The sequence below is a fragment of the Oncorhynchus gorbuscha genome, unplaced genomic scaffold, assembly GCF_021184085.1.
Source record: "Oncorhynchus gorbuscha isolate QuinsamMale2020 ecotype Even-year unplaced genomic scaffold, OgorEven_v1.0 Un_scaffold_18:::fragment_4:::debris, whole genome shotgun sequence".
NCBI classification, from domain to species: Eukaryota; Metazoa; Chordata; class Actinopteri; order Salmoniformes; family Salmonidae; genus Oncorhynchus; species Oncorhynchus gorbuscha.
Window position 1 is genome coordinate 619 of NW_025744914.1, and position 21,570 is coordinate 22,188.

The 21,570-nt window shown below is 41.4% G+C and overlaps 1 protein-coding gene across 1 annotated transcript in view; it reads left to right on the forward strand.

Moving 5' to 3' along the window:
- The first annotated feature begins 593 nt into the window (after positions 1-593).
- LOC124017325 (polypeptide N-acetylgalactosaminyltransferase 9-like) overlaps positions 594-21,570 on the forward strand; it is a 96,720-nt gene continuing 75,743 nt past the window's right edge. The window contains exons 1-3 of the mRNA XM_046332580.1: positions 594-1,245; positions 1,844-2,018; positions 10,908-11,105. Coding sequence (XP_046188536.1) covers positions 594-1,245; positions 1,844-2,018; positions 10,908-11,105 — 1,025 coding nt within the window. The remainder of the gene's footprint in view (positions 1,246-1,843; positions 2,019-10,907; positions 11,106-21,570) is intronic.

Consider the following 21,570-nt stretch of genomic DNA (forward strand, 5'->3'; position numbering starts at 1 on the left):
TGCACTACAGGATGCAAATTTCTGTTTGAAAAAGCTATCCTTTGCTTTCCTGACTGACTACGTGTATTGGTTCTTGACTTCCCTGAACAGCTGCATGTCGCGGGGGCTATTCAATTAAAACTCATATTTTCTGTTTTGCACTGTCAATCCCTTTAAAACCTATTCCTTGGTCCATAATTCTCCGGTGCTGCCGATGCATTCCAGCTTTCTATTTATTTGCTGTGCACCAGAGGGGATCCTTTAACATTTCTCCCTCCCACCAAAACAGCCATGCAATTATTGCACTCTGTTGGGTTTCATCATCTTTTAGCTGCATCTGTGTAGCCACAGTTTGCACATAGGTCATAAACCATTATAGTAAACAAACATAAATGCGTCCTCACACTCACATAAGCCAACAGGCAGGCACAAAGACACAGAGACATGCACCATACTCTCACGGTTAGTAACCTTAACCCCTACCATTAACCAAACCATAACCCTGACCTAACCTTAACCCTATTCTTAACCTTAACCAATTTAAATGTCAACTTCAAATCAAATTTTATTTGTCACATACAGATTAGCCCTGGTGTTCATTCAGAGGTTGATTTATGTGCGGAGCAGGCAACAGCTCCAGGCGTCTGCCCCAGGCGTCTGCCCCAGGCGTCTGCCCCAGGTGTCAGCCCCAGGTGTCAGCCCCATGCATCTGCCCCAGGCGTATGTCCCAGGCGTCAGATCCAGGTATCTGCCCCAGGCGTCTGCCCCAGGCGTCAGTCCCAGGCGTCAGTCCCAGGCGTCAGTCCCAGGCGTCTGCCCCAGGCGTCAGCCCCAGGCGTCAGCCCCAGGCGTCAGCCCCAGGCGTTAGTCCCAGGCGTCAGCCCCAGGCGTCAGTCCCAGGCGTCAGTCCCAGGCGTCAGTCCCAGGCTACTGCCCCAGGCGTCAGTCCCAGGCGTCAATCCCAGGCGTCAATCCCAGGCGTCAGCCCCAGGCGTCTGCCCCAGGCGTCAGTCCCAGGCTACTGCCCCAGGCGTCAGTCCCAGGCGTCAATCCCAGGCGTCAATCCCAGGCGTCAGCCCCAGGCGTCTGCCCCAGGCGTCTGCCCCAGGCGTCAGTCCCAGGCGTCAATCCCAGGCGTCAATCCCAGGCTACTGCCCCAGGCGTCAGTCCCAGGCGTCTGCCCCAGGCGTCAGTCCCAGGCGTCAGTCCCAGGCTACTGCCCCAGGCGTCAGTCCCAGGCGTCAATCCCAGGCGTCAATCCCAGGTGTCAGTCCCAGGCCAATTGCCCTTATTATTCTTTCTCTCCCTCCCATAGAAAGTTGAGTATGTGCAACCTGATCGGAGAACCTCAAACACTTGTTAATCCTCCACAAACATTACATTGGGCTCATTCATTCAGTTAGTCTGCCATTTGTAGAATTGCTTGTTTACCTCATAGCCTTTATTTCCAGGGATGACAGTGACACGGAAAGAAAGCTAGCCTCATCCCTTGGAGTAGAGTAAGAGGGAGAGAAAGTTTTTACAGTACAGAAAGAATAAGGTCATCTGTGTTGTGCTGGGTCGCTCTAGTTTTACTTACTCTATGTAACTCATGATGCTGAGCTTTGTTGTGTGTTGTTCCTGGGGCAATTCATATCCCCATTCATTTCAGCATAACAAATGTATTGTTGTATACCAGATTCAACATTTTCTGCAAGCTATTCATTTCAAATCAAATTTTAAAATAAAATGTTATTTGTCACATACGCAGAATAGAACAGGTGACCATGAAGATCTTACTCACAGGCCCATTTGCAGTGAAGTCAATACTTTTCAGTGTTTCTGTTATCCAAAATAACTGATTCTCTTTCTCTTGTTTTTCCAGTGGAGCTGAAGTTCAATCTGGACCAGTATGTGAACAAGCGTTACCCAGGTCTGGTGAAGATCGTCCGCAACAGTAAGAGGGAAGGCCTGATCAGAGCCAGGATACACGGTTGGAATGCTGCAACCGCCCCGGTTGTAGGTTTCTTTGATGCCCATGTAGAGTTCAACACTGCCTGGTAAGAACTGTGCTTCATCTTCATACAGTATCTCCTCATTGTCCTTTTTACTCTTGGGGTTCATGTTAGAGTGCAGTGGTTGTAGTCCTACATAATCGTAGATTAAATATGCGGGTCGCCCCTCAAGCATTTTGATTAAGCATCAGCTAAACTGTGCTTACGCTATGAGGAATTGTTACTGAGGCAGCACATTCAGGGAACATGACCTCCATTTTGAATTAGTTAGAACAGTTAATAAGCTTTTGCTGAGATTCAAACTCATCACTTCTGAACTGTGACTAATGGCCAATAGAAAATACACTGAGTTTCAATTATGTTACCTGTACTGTACTGTAGTGTAAGTCGCTGAAATAAGCCTAAACCTTGTTTTTACGGTGGTGGGACAATGACATAAGAGATGACAGATTAAATGTTGTTTTTGCCACATTGTTTCACCCTCCTCCAGCCTTAGGCTTTAGTGTTATAAGCATGATGGAAATGACTTAAGGGGGTCTCAACCCAATGTCTGGCTGGCACCTATGCTTTACCACCAAACAAGACACTCAAGCGCCTTGTAATTGGCACCTAATTTGAGCCTGTTATCCTGTCAGGCTTTTCAAGACGTAGAGCGTGTGGTGTGTTCCTGGGGAAGCTGGGGGGAAGCTGGGGGAGGGCTGGAACCAAAGGTTTGGGTAATAAGTTGTTTGTCTGCCTCCCTGGCTGTAGCTCAGGCACTTCACCTAACGACATACCACCACTGCTTCATAACTGAAACATCAGCCAGAAAGGGAAGCGAAGACGGCAAATATTTGCAGAATATATTTACATATCGCTTCAATAAAATTGTGGTTAAATATCTTGTTCAAGAGTATTGCATTCTATCGTGTTATGAATAAAGCATAGAGTTTGACTGTAACATGACAATCTAGGGCCTAGGTTTACCATGTCAGGTCACGTGGTCTGACTAGATTTACCAAGTCAGGTCACATGGTCAGGAAAAAGTCCTGGTCTCCTCCTTCCTACTTATGAATAAACAACTGTATGATTCCAACACAGATTTGACTATAATAAACAGCATCAAAGCTGAAAAAGACATACACAAATAGGAGCACAGATAGTATCATACAAAATCAAACCAAATCACATATAGCCACAGACAGTCCATCTACTGTGATCTGATCCGCCAATCATTCATCACTGTCATCCTTTTGACCTCTGGGCAGAGGAGGATCTCATGTACCTCGATTTTCACCCAGGAGTGCTTTTAGTGAGAACGTAATGGACACTCCAAACCCACAGGGTGTCTCTGCCAGTCAGCCAGCTACATCGGGGAGTTGGTTGGTTTCATCAGGAGTTGGAGTGGGTGATGATAATTGATACCCTGGTGGTTCCCTCATCTGTTTCCCCATCTGCTCCTGTTAAAAAATGGATGTGCTTTTCCGCCCCCTCACCATCCTTTCACCTCCACGGGTCCACCCTCATTGTTTCTGATGTTCGCTCCCCTGTTTTACATGCAGGGATCTATCAAAATGATCCTTTGAGTTAGCTCACTTGCTGCCTTCATGACTCACGCCGCACGCACGCACGCATACCCTCACACTCACACTCTACATTTAAAGCGTGTTCGATACGGCAGCCGTGCATTTGCTTTGCATGAGTCTCTATTTCTGAAAAGTACAGCTGTGCACTTGGCCCCCAGTGATTCTATCGAATAAGCTGTTATATGTTAAAAAACATAGTGATAATGTATATGAGATGAAAAGCATCAGCCACTACATTCTTGCAAGAAACAGGTTGTGTTGCATGCAGTGTCACGCCTTGGTCATAGTATTTTGTGTTTTCGTTATATATTTGGTTAGGCTAGGGTGTGACATGCGTTTATTTTGTTGTGTTTCGTATTGGGGTTTTGTAGGTATTGGGATTGCGGCAGAGTAGGGGTGTAGCATAGGTTTGGCTGCCTGAGGCGGTTCTCAATCAGAGTCAGGTGATTCTCGTTGTCTCTGATTGGGAACCATATTTAGGTAGCCTGGGTTTCACTGTGTATTTTGTGGGTGATTGTTCCTGTCTCTGTGTAGTTGTTCACCAGACAGGCTGTATTAGGTTTTCACGTTTCGTTTGTTGTTTTGTATTTGTATTGTTATTTCATGTATTTCGCTATTCGTCATTGAAGAACATGAGTAACCACCACGCTGCATTTTGGTCCGACTCTCCTTCATTTTTCCCCACTTCAACTGTGAGTGTACTTATACAGTATGTGTACACAGAGCTGAGCATAATATAATCTATTTCAGTGGGAATAGGGGGAAAAAACATGACAAATTTGTTGAATGTATGTGGTGTATTGTTCTGCTAGCCCGCAACCTTCGAAGTGTCCAAGCCCCTGTATTCATCATCATATGACTATGCAATATGGCACATACTACAGTAATAAGTGAGATGGATTGTTCCCCTGCCTTTTTGTCATGAGACATAGTGAATGACCTTGTAAAAACTACTAGTGCATACCCAGGCATCCAGTTTGCTTAGCCAAGTGAACCTGCTGGCATTCTGAAGCCAAGAAGCTGTCTAGTTGATATTGTTTACCCTTTGTATTTTATTATTTTATTTAACTAGGCAAGTCAGTTAAGAACAAATTCTTATTTACAACGACGGCCTACCAAAAGGGAAAAGGCCTACTGCGGGGACAGGGGCCTGGGATTTAAAAAATAAAGGACAAAACACACATTACGACGAGACAACACAACACTACAAAGACACACAACACACCTAAGACAACAACATAGCAAGGCAGCAACACATGACAACAACATGGTAACAACACAACATGGCGGCAGCACAACATGGTAGCAGCACAAAACAAGGTACAAACATTATTGGGCACAGACAACAGCACAAAGGTAGAGACAACAATACATCACGCAAAGCAGCTACAACTGTCAGTAAGAGTGTCATTGATTGTGTCTAGTATGCAATTGATTACACACATTTTTGGATTTATAGGATAGTTAGATATAATTGCATCATACTTGGTTTATTTAAGTGTGGATAGTTCTCATGTGAATAGTTTTCACAAATGGAATGGATGGAACACATTCAGTTTTACAGGATGTTATATCATTGCATTATTTTGTGTCATCTAAATATGTGCACAATCCATTTCCTCCCTCTGAAGCCATTCCAGTACAACTATATATCCAAGGCTGAGAAGCAGGGTCATTCATTCCGAGGCGAACATTCTAATCCCACTAAGCTCAATTTTTCTGTTCAGTAAATACAATTAATGTGGTGGAAATACAACAGGGTTGTATTAAGCATCTACGCCTCCTGAACTCTGAACTCACAGGGAGAGCCTCAGATAAATTGATATTGTTTATTTTTTTATTCTGCACCATTGCAATCTCAGGTTATTAATGAATAGTTCATGCGAGCGCTATGTGTGTATGTGTGCCTGCTGAGTGTGTGGGGGAGATTAGAGGTTGTGGGTGTTGGATGTTGGCTGCATGGCTGTAGTGAAATGCACGGCTCACAACCCCACGCTTTGATGGTGTTGTGATGCTGCTGCACCTTGTGATCCCACCGTTTCCCAGGATTCAGATTGAGGTCAGCGAATGGAAAATAGGACCAATAAAAGAGAAAAGAGCAATATGACTGTTCCAACCTCTGCCAAGGACGTCTCAACTGGTTTGGATTGTGTGCTTTGCATTCGTTGGATTCGTAGTTCAGAAATGTTTTATATATTTAAACAGAATTCAATTAGGTGCTTATCTTAGACAAATTTGTGAAGTAAACACTTGTTTTCTAAACAAAGGAAATGGGATAGATGGCTACCCACAGACCTTATCCCATGTAGTTAAATGTGCGAAAGAATTAAAAATGTATCTGACATATTTCTCAAAGCTTGGAAATGAATCACTTTTAAATCAGTGGCATAGGCAGAAATCTGTTGATGGCAAAGCCAGCCAAAATGTTTGTGGGACTAAATGTAGGCACTCAAATCATTAAATTATCATAAAAGCATTACCTACCCTATACCTTAATGTAATCGATCGCACACAACAAACCATTTAACATGTGATTTTACATTACGGATCAAATACTCTTGTAGGCCTATGTAAATCCATGACTCACAGACCTGCACATAATACACTAGAGGCCTATAGCTTAATTAATAGACTATGAGACTAGAATACAATGCCCTGATATAACAGTAATAATCCTAATAGGCTTGGAAATCTCTCAGATCACTGTCTCAGAGACCAGGAGATAGTAGGGTAGGCAGCCACAAATGTAACAATTTAGTTTTTATTTAACTAGGCAAGTCAGTTAAGAACAAATTATTATTTACAATAACAGCCTACACTGGCCAAACCCGGACAATGCTGGGTCAATTGTGCGCCACCCTATGGGACTCCCAATCACGGCCGGTTGTGATACAGACTGGATTCGAATCAGGGTGTCTGTAGTGATGCCTCAAGCACTGAGATGTAGTGCCTTAGACCGCTGCGCAACTCGGGAGCAGGCCAATCAAAGTAGATCAGGTTTAGATTAGGTTACACACTGTATATTAAACACCATCAAAGGAAAGGTAAATTATAACAGTATTCTAATACACATAATAATATTCCATAACCTATATAGACTAGAACAGTGGTCACCAACATTTTCTTAGTCGAGATCACATTGAGTCACAATGCAATTCTCTGCTGGATGATGGAGATCAAGTGCTCCTACAATGTATTGTGTGAGATCAATAGGGCCTCCCTATAGTGCATGGGTGGAGAAGCACAGAGCTAAGTTCTATTTCCAATTAAATTACATTCCTAAAAATGATAGGCCATTGACTGGAAATAGATATTGTTTCATTCATTTGCCTAATTTCATATAAGAGGGGTCTGATTTTCTCCATGTAGGCCTTCCCCTTAATATAAATAACCCTTATATTTCAAAACTGGAGTGTCAATCTAGGCTATATGATGACACTGGGAATAGGTCAGTTGTTGTAGCCTACAACTTGCGATCAGAGCGTAAATTGAAATAACCTTTATCTCACTGGACTGATGGTCAATTGGATGGAGGAAGAGAGTAGGATATCTACAAGTGTTGAAAAAAACACGGTTGTAGTCCTAAAACAAATAAAACTCACTCATTTTCTGTACTCTTTGACAATCTCTCTCTAGGCATTGTTTTTAACTCTTACAGTAGCCTTTTCTACAGTCAGTATCAACTTTGCTGTGGGCTCATGGAAGCTGCTGTAGACACAGTGATCTAAGTTATCCAATTAGCCAGCGGTATGACTACAGGTGCACCTGATTTAGCTCTCTATCTTCACACTAATAAAATGGTTTAAAATGGGAATGCAGGGCATTCAGGGCAGCTGAATCAAGTGGACCATATATTGCATTATTGGTGAATAGGTTACAAAGAAAATATATAAAAACAATAATAGCCACCCTGATTGGCTGGGCCTGGATTCACACTGCCAGTTCCGGTGCTCCTGCTTTTAATGGATATAATGAAAACAGTGTTGCTGCGCTGTGCAGGTCTATTACTACAAGTATTATTTTGAACTCTGAGCTAAAGTGAAACATGCCTTTCCTTTCCCCCTCGCTCTGACTGACTGGCCTTGGTTCAGTGTTTATCCATCTTGAAAAGAGAAGGATGGTATAAACGCTTACACAGTGAGTGCTTCACAGACCACATACCAGGCAGGCATCCAAAAATACAGAATAGACAGAGATTTATACTGCTAATAAAACAGCGTTATCAAATCAGCCTGAATTAACCCCCAAGCCTATAATGTATACCAGGTAAACTGAAAACATACAGTTTCAATCATCTCAATAATCTATCGGGATATTGGCAAAATCTATTTCACTGTAACTTTAAATTCAGTGTGAATTACCTTCCCTACATTTCATCTGGAGCAGTCATTTATACAGGATTAGTATATAATATTGATATTTATGCTACAGATTCAAGCATTATTTATCCAAAGAAACAACTCTGAAGACTGGATAGTCTAAGATCTGTGCACAGTGTACAGTCTTAATGTGCTAGAACAGGGATGGACAACTGGTGGCACTTGGACCCCCTTTTATAGGCCTGCGGACCAATTTCACCCGACATTTTTTTAGGAACTCAGTCGGGATCTCAATTTACTTTTGAGAGTTAGAATAATAGAATACACAAGGTGCAATTTCAAAATTTGATTGTGCATCGGCAGTCACTCAATTAGCACATGTTCAGATTGGTAAATTAGTCTAGTGGCCAGCTATCTAAACTTGCAGTAAGCATGGTCGAATTACTGACCGGGGTGGGGGCCATTGATCATCAGATGTAGATACACAGACCCACAAGCCACTGTGGCTCCTCATGATGAGTTCAGCTTTTTTGTGGCCCCCTCACCCATCAAAGTTGCCCATCCCTGTGCTAGAACATGACCGGAAGCGATGAAGTCTGAGATCCCCACACACACACTCTCTTTCTCTTTCTCACACACAAACAAACACACACAGAAATGAGAATGCACACACACACACAGCGTTAATGTTCTCATAAATGGAAGCTACAGTATGTCACAATGAAATTGCCTCTACTTTCTGCACAGGCAATTTACATGTTCTGCTGCATTTGGCCTGCAAACAAATTAAACTGATCCTATTTTAGGCACTTGGCGCCTGCAGTTCTGTGTGTGTATGGTTGTGAATGAAGCTAGATCCCATTATCTGATAAATCCGTGCTTGAGAAACTTTTCAAACAGGAATTCCATTAATCTGGAAAAATGGAGTTGTAATCTCACACGGCCTGCGTTCTGGGCTCTGTACAGAGGACAAAGGTAGGACAGATAGGGAGAGGAGGCATCCTCAGAAGGTGGCATGTAGACTCAAGTACACACAGATAGAGATTGAGCAGATTTTTATCCTGCCATATGACGCTCCACGACCCCAGGTATGTGTGACTTTGCTTAGGTTGGGAAAATCAGTGTTGATCGTAATATTAGACAATATTTTAATTGGTTTTGAGTTTGTTAAAAACACACGCAAGGCTGTTTATTTTGGAGCATGTAGACATTCAATAAATCAAATCATGAAAATAAACAACGGATACAATAATTCGTTTTTCCAAAACGTCTGTACATTTTTTTTTTAAGTCTTGAAACCAGGCAAGGTAGGAATAAAATGAGAGAAGCTCTAGAGTAACAACTAATGGTAAGACCTATTGCCACAATGTATTCACAATATTACATGAGTCATCGCTGAGGGAAAAAACACTATTTGAATATGAAACCAGATTGAATCTGGACAGATGTCGGTGAATAACCCTCCCGGTGATGGTGCATATGAAAAGAGAGGAAGAGCAGAGGGGGAAAATGACAAGCATCATCAGTCAAACCTGATCCCTCATTGTTTCTACGCCTTGTCTTCTCCCTCATCAACACTGGGATCCCTGAGGTACCTATTGAGGTAGCTAGTGTTGAGCATGCTGCTAACTACCTCTGGGGTGCTACTGTACCCGAGACTCTGAAGGACAAGGGAAGATGAATGGCTGATGGAGTGTACTGGAAAAGGGGGTTCTGGGTCCTCAAGGTTAGAGAATGAATACAGGATGTACCATCAGCAACATGTCAGCATGTGAGGCTATACACAAATCCTGGAGTTAATGAATCTTTATGCAGTCATTTTCAATGAATTTCAAAGTGTTCATTGACAATATTAAGTAGCATTGCAATATTCTTTATCACCCTTCAATTATTATGTTTTCATCATTCCAGTTTGACTTCAAAGCACATATGGTAAATAATGTTTGTCAGACAATTTGGTTCATCAACACCTTTCTTTACCTGGATACAAACCAACTTTCCAACAGCAGATGGTGAACTCAACCCCTCTCCCACAGACTTTTAGCATTGCCATTATGCCTTAAAGTAAGTAGAGACCCAGGTCTCTCATATGCCAATCTTTCTCAAAGAGATGGGAAGCTTTTAACAATCACTCCACTGTTATTAAATGATTGCTTTACTAAGTAGTGCCTCTGTCAGTCATTTTTACTGGCAAACCCACTTATAGCTCCATGTGGATCCATTCCTCTGCACTCTTTCCACTACCTTGATGTGATGAAGAATAATTCTGCTTTTGGAAGATAAATGGGCTTGGTTTTAAAGAAATGGAGAGAAAGGGGAGGAAGTGAGAGAGAAGAGGAAAGAGTTTAAGAAAAGGTGGTGAGGGAGATAGAGGATTAGAATGGAGAGAGATAAGGGAGAGGGTATTTTTAAGAGTTACCTTAAATAGGAGTCGTAATTGCAGCCTCCTGTCAGATTGAGAATCATGCTTGTCAGGAATGGATATTTGCTCTAAAACTGTACTGAACTGTCCGACATTAGACAGATGATCAAAATATAGCCAGGGCTGACAGTATGGCTAAATCATTGACAGCGATCCTGGATTATTCCCTTACCATCTATCTAACGGTATCAGCATGCATGCTTTAGGCCAAAGGAGTAGGAAAGAAAGGAAACAAACACATCAATTCTGTAGCCAGCCACTTCAATGACCTGGGGACACCAACACCAAGACTGCTTCTCACTGCTTGATGTACTCTGACACAGAATGTGCCAAACAACACCCTAGAGCACGACCCATTGTCTAAGACTGGCAGGCTTTTGGAGAAAGGATTTTTATTGAGGATCACTGGCAACCCTGTACATGGGAAATAGTAGCTAAAGATCTCAAGGGAGCCAACACTGCTTTTTTATTGCTGGGCATATGTATTCAATTGATTTCCTTACTGTTTTACCCACCTAAAGGTATGTTGATGGATGTTTGTTTGATGGTTGTGCTTGAGAAAACTATTCTATGACAGTGTCACAGTACAGTAGCTCATCCCTGATGTCTGTCTCTTCTCTTAACTAAGGGCGGAGCCTATCCTGACCAGGGTGAAGGAGGACCACACCCGGATCATCCTCCCGGCCATCGACAACATCAAGTTCAACACATTTGAGGTGCAGCAGTACGCCAATGCGGCCCACGGCTACAACTGGGGCCTGTGGTGCATGTACATCATCCCCCCTCAGGAGTGGCTGGACAAGGGCGATGAGACAGCTCCCATCAGGTAACACCCCTCACCATAGCTGAGCACCCCCTCCATTATAGATGAGGATCTTTGATGAAATACGGATAGCTAGGTCCCGGATATGACTTGTACATTGTTAGAGCCATCAACTATATGGCTCTATAGGTCTTTGGTACAAGTGTACAGGCCAAACAACCAACAGTGAACCTCTCTATTGAAAAAAGTCTCTAATTAAAATGATAAATATCTTAATATTGATGTGTGCGGTGCACGAGAGGAAGCCTTGAATATTGGGTCATGTGTGTTTTTACATACGGTGGGTGAGTGTTGTACATTACTCTAGTTTACACAACTGTGTTTATTGGGTTAGTTCTCTACTGTATGGAAGCAATAGTCACTGTAATCATAGAATTTATGATTATTACCATAATTATTCACCTAGGGTCCTCAGGTAAATCATGTCTTATGTATTTTTATACAACGGGTGATTTGGAATTCACATTGTTAGAGCCTATTCTGCTCATGATATACTTAAAGTGGAACTGACAGCATTTTAGCAACATGAAATCCTATTAAAATCTGTTCACATACACCCCTAGAAAGAATATGACACCTTTTTTTATTTACATTTTTTTTTACATTTTCTGACAAGCGAGCACTTAGTTATGGTCATTTTCAAATTTTCATAAATTCTCAGAATGTTTGGGAATGACGTATAGTAAGTAATTTGTGAAAATTCTCTAGCGGCCATGCATTTGGACAATTAATAGACACTGCAGCAAATAAAACTTAATTAAAACATCTGTCCTGACCAGGACCAGAGTCTACGGAGACCGGTGTGCCATAGCCAATCAGACCTACAGTAGATCTATATGCAAAGAAGCCATGTGCCACATGGGGAGGCAGCGTAGCCTAGTGGTTAGAGCGTTGGACTAGTAACCGGAAGGTTGCTAGTTCAAACCCCCGAGCTGACAAATCTGTCATTCTGCCCATGAACAGGCAGTTAACCCACTGTTCCCAGGCTGTCATTGAAAATAAGAATATGTTCTTAACTGACTTGCCTGGTTAAATAAAGGTAAAATAAAAAAAATTAAAGGGGCCTGCCATCATTCACTTTGAACTGGACTGTGTGTACAGGCAGTAGAAACAGTTTTGCCAAATCCACAAAATACACCTGAATGGTTTTCTGTAAATATGTACACTGAACAAAAATATAAACACAACATGAAAAGTGTTGCTCCTATGTTTCATGAGAAATATTTTTTCAATATTTATATATTTATATCAAATTTTGTGCACAGATTTGTTGACATCTATGATTGTGAGTATTTATCCTTTGCCAAGATAATCCACCCACAAGACAGGTGTGGCATATCAAGAAACTGATTAAACAGCATGATCATTACACAGGTGCACCTTGTGCAGGGGACAATAAAAGGCCACTAAAATGTGCAGTTTTGTCACACAACACAATGCCACAGATGTCTCAAGTTTTGAAGGAGTGTGCAATTGGGATGATGACTGCCAGAATGTCAACCAGAGCTGTTGCCAGAGAATTTAATGTTAATTTCTCTACCATAAGCCGGTTCCGATGTCAATTTAGAGAATTTGGCAGTAGGTCGTCACAACCTCAGACCACGTACAGTGGGGCAAAAAAGTATTTAGTCAGCCACCAACTGTGCAAGTTCTCTCACTTAAAAAGATGAGAGGCCTGTAAGTTTCATCATAGGCACACTTCAACTATGACAGACAAAATTAGAAAAAAAATCCAGAAAATCACATTGTAGGATTTTTAATGAATTTATTTGAAAATTATGGTGGAAAATAAACATTTGGTCACCTACAAACAAGCAATATTTCTGGCTCTCACAGACCTGTAACTTCTTCTTTAAAAGGCTCCTCTGTCCTCCACTCGTTACCCGTATTAATGGCACCTGTTTGAACTTGTTATCCGTATAAATGACACCTGTCCACAACCTCAAACAGTCACACTCCAAACTCCACTATGGCCAAGACCAAAGAGCTGTCAAAGGACACCAGAAACAAAATTGTAGACCTGCACCAGGCTGGGAAGACTGAATCTGCAATAGGTAAGCAGCTTGGTTTGAAGAAGTCAACTGTGTGAGCAATTATTAGGAAATGGAAGACATACAAGACCACTGATAATCTCCCTCGATCTGGGGCTCCACGCAAGATCTCACCCCGTGGGGTCAAAATGATCACAAGAACGGTGAGCAAAAATCCCAGAACCACACGGGGGACCTAGTGAATGACCTGCAGAGAGCTGGGACCAAAGTAACAAAGCCTACCATCAGTAACACACTACGCCGCCAGGGACTCAAATCCTGCAGTGCCAGACGTGTCCCCCTGCTTAAGCCCGTACATATCCAGGCCCATCTGAAGTTTGCTGGAGAGCATTTGGATGACCCAGAAGAAGATTGGGAGAATGTCATATGGTCAGATGAAACCAAAATATAACTTTTTGGTAAAAACTCAACTCGTCAAGTTTGGAGGACAAAGAATGCAGAGTTGCATCCAAAGAACACCATACCTACTGTGAAGCATGGGGGTGGAAACATCATGCTTTGGGGCTGTTTTTCTGCAAAGGAACCAGGACGACTGATCCGTGTAAAGGAAATAATGAATGGGGCCATGTATCGTGAGATTTTGAGTGAAAACCTCCTTCCATTTGCAAGGGCATTGAATATGAAACGTGGCTGGGTCTTTCAGCATGACAATGATCCCAAACACACACCCCCAGGCAATGAAGGAGTGGCTTCGTAAGAAGCATTTCAAGGTCCTGGAGTGGCCTAGCCAGTCTCCAGATCTCAACCTCATAGAAAATCTTTGGAGGGAGTTGAAAGTCCGTGTTGCCCAGCAACAGCCCCAAAACATCACTGCTCTAGAGGAGATCTGCATGGAGGAATGGGCCAAAATACCAGCAACACTGTGTGAAAACCTTGTGAGGACTTACAGAAAACGTTTGACATCTGTCATTGCAAACAAAGGGTATATAACAAAGTATTGAGATAAACTTTTGTTATTGACCAAATACTTATTTTCCACCATAATTTGCAAATAAATTCATTAAAAATCCTACAATGTGATTTTCTGGATTTTTTCTTCTCATTTTGTCTGTCATAGTTTAAGTGTGCATATGATGAAAATTACCGGCCTCTCATCTTTTTAAGTGGGAGAACTGGTGGCTGACTAAATACTTTTTTGCCCCACTGTATATGGCGTTGTGTGGGCGAGAGGTTTGGTGATGTCAACTTTGTGACCAGAGTGCCCCATGGTGGCGGTGGGGTTATGGTATGGGCAGGCATAAGCGAAGACAATTGCATTTAATCGATGGCTAGGTAACATTAGGCTTCGTCTTTTTATCTTGTTAAATAAATAGCTAGCAACTGCGACCCAAACTGGCCATTGTTTTATTAGAAAAAATATGTCTCTTTATAATGTCCACTTACAGTTGAAGTCAGAAGTTTACATACACTTAGGTTGGAGTCATTAAAACTTTTTTTCAACCACTACACACATTTCTTGTTAACAAACTATAGTTTTGGCAAGTCGGTTAGGACATCTACTTTGTGCATGTGTAACAGTATACATTTAGTCCGTCCCCTCGCCCATACCCGCGCGCAAACCAGGGACCCTCTGCACATAGACAACAGTCACCCACGAAGCATCATTACCCATCGATCCACAAAAGCCGAGGACCTTGCAGTACAAGGGGAAGCACTACTTCAAGGTCTCAAAGCGAGTGACGTCACGGATTGAAATGCTATTAGCGCACACCACCGCTAACTAGTTAGCCATTTCACATCCATTACACATGACACAAGTCATTTTTTAACAATTGTTCAGACAGATTATTTCACAATTCAAGTTGGTCAGAATATTAAAAACACTAAGTTGACGGTGCCTTTCAACAGCTTGGAAAATTGCAGAAAATGATTTCATGGCTTTAGAAGCTTCTGATAGGCTAATTGACATAATTTGAGTCAATTGGAGGTGTACCTGTGGATGTATTTTAAGGCCTACCTTCAAACTCAGTGCCTCTTTGCTTGACAACATGGGAAAATCAAAAGAATTCCGCCATGACCTCAGAAAAAACATTGTAGACCTCCACAAGTATGGTTCATCCTTGGGAGCAATTTCCAAATGCCTGAAGGTACCACATTCCTCTGTATAAACAATAATATGCAAGTGTAAACACCATGGGACCAGGCACCCGTCATACCGCTCAGGAAGGAGACGTGTTCTGTCTGCTAGAAATGAATGTACCTTGGTGCGAAAAGTGCAAATCAATTCCAGAACAACAGCAAATGACCTTGTGAAGATGCTGGAGGAAACTGGTACAAAAGTATTTATATCCACAGTAAAACGAGTCCTATATCGACATAACCTGAAAGGCCACTTAGCAAGGAAGAAGCCACTGGTCCAAAACCGCCATAAAAAAAGCCAGACTACGGTTTGCAACTGCACATGTGGACAAAAATCTTACTTTTTGGAGAAATGTCCTCTGGTCTGATGAAACAAAAATAGAACTGTTTGGCCATAATGACCATCATTATGTTTGGAGGGAAAGGGGAAGCCGATGAACACCATCCCAACCGTGAAGCACGGGGGTGGCAGCATCATGTTGTGGGGGTGCTTTTCTGCAGGAGGGACTGGTGCACTTCACAAAATAGATGGTATCATGACGATGGAAAAGTATGTGGATATATTGAAGCAACATCTCAAGACATCAGGCAGGAAGTTAAAGCTTGGTCGCAAATGGGTCTTCCAAATGGACAATGACCACAAGCATTCCAAAGTTGTGGTAAAATCACTTAAGGCCATCAAAGTCAAGGTATTGGATTGGCCATCACAAAGCCCTCAATCCTATAGAAATGTGTGGGCAGAACTGAAAACGTGTGTGCAAGCAAAGAGGCCTACAAACCTGACTCCGTTACACCAGCTCTATCAGGAGGAATGGGCCAAAATTCGCCCAATTTATAGTTGGAAGCTTGTGGAAGGCTATCCAAAACGTTTGACCCAAGTCAAATAATTTAAAGGCAATGCTACCAAATACTAATTGAGTGTATGTAAACTTCTGACCCACTGGGAATGTGATGAAAGAAATAAAAGCTGAAATAAATCATTCGCTCTACTATTATTCTGACATTTCACATTCTTAAAATAAAGTGGTGATCCTAACTGACCTAATACAGATAATTTTTACTAGGATGGATTAAATGTCAGGAATTGTGAAAAACTGTTTTTAAATGTATTTGCCTAGGTGCATGTAAACTTCCGACTTCAATTTAGTATTTTAACATATTAAAACAAAAGAGAGAAATAATATTTGACCAGCCTTTGCTGCTATACTTGCAGATGTGCATAATATGTTGCGACCCTAGTCAAAAGGTATTTAATAACTCTAAATAACAAAAACATAGCTATAGGTTGTTGCAACATTTAAACCTCAAACATGTTTTTCTTTTTTGCACTGCATGGATCACTGGTACGGTTGAATGCAGCATTGCTGTTTGGCGCACTCAAAACATTTTACTAGCTTAGCTAGGACTGTGGCATGAGTCTATACACTTTCCCTCCACTGCACGCTTAAACGGGACCCACGAAATCAGCGCAATTGAAGTTGAATTCACTGATGCGAGTGCTGTAATTGTGGGTCCCATTGGTGACTCAACTGTTGACTTTATACTCGCGAGTGTGTCCTATTTGGCCGACGAGCCCTGTGTTTGACACGTGCGCTAGCCTATTAGCCACGTTATGACTGATCATTGCCCTTACTGGTTTAATTGTATTGACATTCCCAGCCTTAGTTGGTTGTCCGTTTTTGTTCAAAATATTGAGTAATTGAAACTGAAACAATGCATCTTGAATGGGTTGTGGCAGCAAATAACGTAGCAGGCCAGCTGTGATTTGCAACCTGATCGCAAGAAATGCATTGGTGTATTATATTAATTGTGGATTGAACTGCATTTATCCATTGTGCCAACAATGCATTACTGTACTGTATGTCATGGGATTTTCAGTCAAATAGAACCTATTTTTAAAACATCGTATAAAGTTGATTTTGAAGTATAAACTGGGAATTTGATATCTGGACTGATATTATGTCTGTTTGTTTCATATCTGCAAAGTAGTTAAAACGCTGTCAGATCCACTTTAAGCAATTAGTCACAAGAGGCAGTGGCCATTTACCTGTAACTGTATACATGATATAGCACTGTCTAGTGTGCTTTATTGCTTTTCGGAAACTGTTAACATGTTAAAAATGACAATGATTTACATATTGTCATTAAAATGTTATTTTGCGAAGTCAATTCATACAATGATATCCACCTAATTTTCGAACTCTTTTAAAACACGGAAGACAAACGTGGAAACTATGGATACAACCTTGTCCATGCTCGGTATTATCAGAATTTATATGCGAACCACTAGAAATCCCTACATTAGCATGTTTCTGTTAACCGAAACATCCTGACAAAATACAACATATTACTGGCCTTACACAGTACCCAAACCGGCCGTGCACAAATTGATTTTGCCCCTCCCCCCACACCAAACGCAATCACGACATGCAGGTTAAAATATAAAAAACTCAACCAATTATATTAATTTGGGGACAGGTCGAAAAGCATTAAACATTTGTGGCAATTTAGCTAGCTAGCTTGCAGATGGTAGCTAATTTGTCCTACTTAGCTAGCTTGCAGTTGGTAGCTAATTTGTCCTATTTAGCTAGTTTGCTGTTGCTAGCTAATTTGTCCTGGGAAATAAATGTTGAGTTGTTATTTTACCTAAAATGCACAAGGTCCTCTACTCCGACAATTAATCAACACATAAAACGGTCACAGGAATCGTTTCTAGTCATCTCTCCTCCTTCCAGGTGTTTTCTTCTTTGGACTTTATATGGCAATTGGCATCTAACTTACATAGTTACCACAACACGACCGAACTCAGTTCATCTTTCAATCACCCACGTGGGCATAACCAATGAGGAGATGGCATGTGGGTATCTGCTTCTATAAACCAATGAGGACATGGGAGAGGCAGGACTTGCACCATGATCAGCGTCACAAATAGAACTGACTTCTATTTTAGCCCTTGGCAACGCAGAGCAATGTGGGTGCAATAATTGAATAACATGTATGTTTACATTCATTTTGCAACACTGGCGCATGCAACTGGAGCGGTCTGGTCAGCATGTTATGTGCCTGGACCTAAACTAAACTGCCGAGAAAAAACCTGATTCAAATGGTTGCCCAATCAGGCAGGCTACAGTAGATGCAAGGCATTTGAGCGGTTATTCAAATAGCCTACACAGCCAATCGCCAAATAATGCTTTTGGGAACAGGTAGAAAAAGTTAACATCAATCTAGAGGCAAAAATGACATTGTGGTGGTTTAATTCCAAATGCCAAAAAGTGCAAACGGAAAGTTGAAAATATAGAGAAGTGAGGGCCAAAAAAGTAATGTTCTGAAAATATTTGGTGAAGTGGTAAAAAGAGGATGATAGCAGTGCTGGCTATGTTATGTGTGATGATTGTGAGGCTTGATACAAATTCGACAGTCTCAAGATGGGACTTTAAATAGGTCTATGGCATGTCAAGTGAACTGTAGCCTACTGTTTGCATGGGTTAAATGGAATCTGAAATCTGGAAATTGACTAACCAGAATAACCTACTGTTTTTTTGGCAAACTCCAAAGTACTCTGAAAATACTAGTCCCGCGCGAATCAACGTCCCTGTGTTTTGAGTTTGACAGGTGTTCAGCAATAAAAAATATTTGATTGATACATACAAAGTTTTGCGCATAGCCTATATATGAAGGGCCGACATGTGTGAGAGAGACAACACAACACTTACATAAATATAGACCTAAGACAACAACATAGCAAGGCAGCAACACAATGACAACACAACACTTACATAAATATAGACCTAAGACAACAACATAGCAAGGCAGCAACACAATGACAACACAACACTTACATAAATATAGACCTAAGACAACAACATAGCAAGGCAGCAACACAATGACAACACAACACTTACATAAATATAGACCTAAGACAACAACATAGCAAGGCAGCAACACAATGACAACACAACACTTACATAAATATAGACCTAAGACAACAACATAGCAAGGCAGCAATACAATGACAACACAACACTTACATAAATATAGACCTAAGACAACAACATAGCAAGGCAGCAACACAATGACAACACAGCAAGGTAACAATACAACATAACAACAACATGGTAGCAACACAACAACTAGACTGAAGCATTCATTGTATCTTATCGATAATCTATCGATACAAACTACATGTATATAATTACAGACAACTCGACTAACATATAGTCTACGAAAATCTCGGAAATTATAAGCAGAAACAGGCAACAACAAAAAAATCCTGCACCCCTTTCACAAACTCGTTCTGCAGTCTTTGACTGTAGCCTATAGCACATTTTCTATATTTGCAGGTTAGGGATGGGTGCCGGACTCAAATTTTCACTTTATCACATACAGTAAGTGGTTGTGGATGGGTTTTTAGCAATTGTGGACGGGTGCGTGTGAACAAACAGCTGACCCTCGCACCACTATTACATAGGCTATTCCCTGCACTTTACAGCATAGACTAGAGTTTTGTACCCACTTGAAAACAATAATATAATTCTTCATTATACTGTGTTGTTGTAGACTAAGTAGGATACATTTCTTGTTCCTAGAAACATGGGAGCTTTTCTGGCGCAGCCTCGAGAGCGCACATAGTGTAACTACCTATGATTTCGTTGTCTGATAAACTTATTTTTTTTATTTCGCTGTGTTAATGTACTGAATATATTCACTGCAGTATTACGCCTATCATTGAGCTTATAAATTATTGTCTAATATGCTTATGCTTTTACTTAGGCCTTAGGTTAAATCTCAAGCCGGTCTATGTTCTGTTGCACAATTAAGCACCTGGCTTCTCCACTGCCACGGTTATTCCTCTTAAATCTTGTGGAGTCCCAGGAAAAGCCAGATTACAAAAGCTTGTTGGACACTTAATTGAAACCTTTTCTTTAGCCTACTAATAGCCTATTGGAGGAGAGATGCACGCCTGCTCTTGCTTGCTGAATGTAATATAGGCTACAGTACTAAGAACGGGCGGGGTGTTGGAAAGGAGAAGCCCACATTTTCCTATAGTAGACCTATCTTAACACTGGGATACATCCTGACGAAATAAACCGTATGAGTGGCCTGCTAAGGTATCTTGCTTGGTCTTATAAACTGTTGAGAATAAACCCAAACTGATCCAAATGGTTTCATAGTCAGGCCTAGGCTGTAGGTCTATGCAGTTCTTTTGGCATGAAACTTAATAGGACATTTGAGCGGTTAAAATGCGCCTACTTCACTGTAGTTTACAACCTATGGACAATTGTGTATTCCCTTGATAACAATAATACATTCCTTGTTGCACTGTGTTGTCGTAGTCCAGGTATAATAATTGTCTGGTTTACCAACATAGACATATGCCTAATCAAAAGTGGAACTTTCCGTGCCCGGGGACCACAGAGCGCAGCCTGGAGGAACGCAGTACATATTTGCCATTTCTTCATCTGTTCACTTTATTTTCTTGCACTTTGACGGGTAAATATTTACCTTATAGTTCTAATATTTAGAGAATAGCCTAATATCTAGCTTCTTACCTCGGCTACACATCACAAGCCTCTCTCTTCCAGCGGTTCCTGTGCGCAACAGGAACAACTGCAACAGGCTATAGGCTACAGAGGCTACAAACCCTCTATAGGCTACAAACCCTCTCCTCAATAGGCCATTCCTCTTATTGTGAAATCCCAGGACAGCTATAGGCTGCAAAAGGTAGAGGCCATTTATTTTTATACTAAGCCTTAATAGCCTATTCGGGGAAAGAACCAACATGTTTTTACTTATTGCCTAATTTAAAACAGGCCTACAACATAGAAAATCAATTTCGGGGAGTTCTTTGGTGTGATCACTTTTACAGGTTATGATAACATTGTTGCACTGATGCATCACAAATAGTTGCACAGGACATAGCCTAGATGAGCACAGGGAAAAATACCCAAAGGAATAGACAACCAATGGAAAAATGGAAATCACTTGTAAACCACTTGAGCAATGAGGCAATGACATGCCGTAAAACATGTGCAGGCTAAAGGGCGTTTGTTGTTGAATTGCTCAATTTAAATACAAGTTACTACATTATTTTTCATTAGGGCTACATGTACATTGAATTATTATTTGCAGCTGTCAATATGACAATGAACACACCCTGAAAACACTGAATGGTCTGAACCAGTATCTGTGCCTTAGCCATAAATTGTCTTATTTATTAATAGGCAGCGTGCAATAGGATATGTTGATCAGTTGATTGGTATGGGGGAGAACTGTAGAACGATACACTTTCCTGTGGATGCTCACCAACGTTTTATAGTTATGTAGCCTAGTTGGTCATT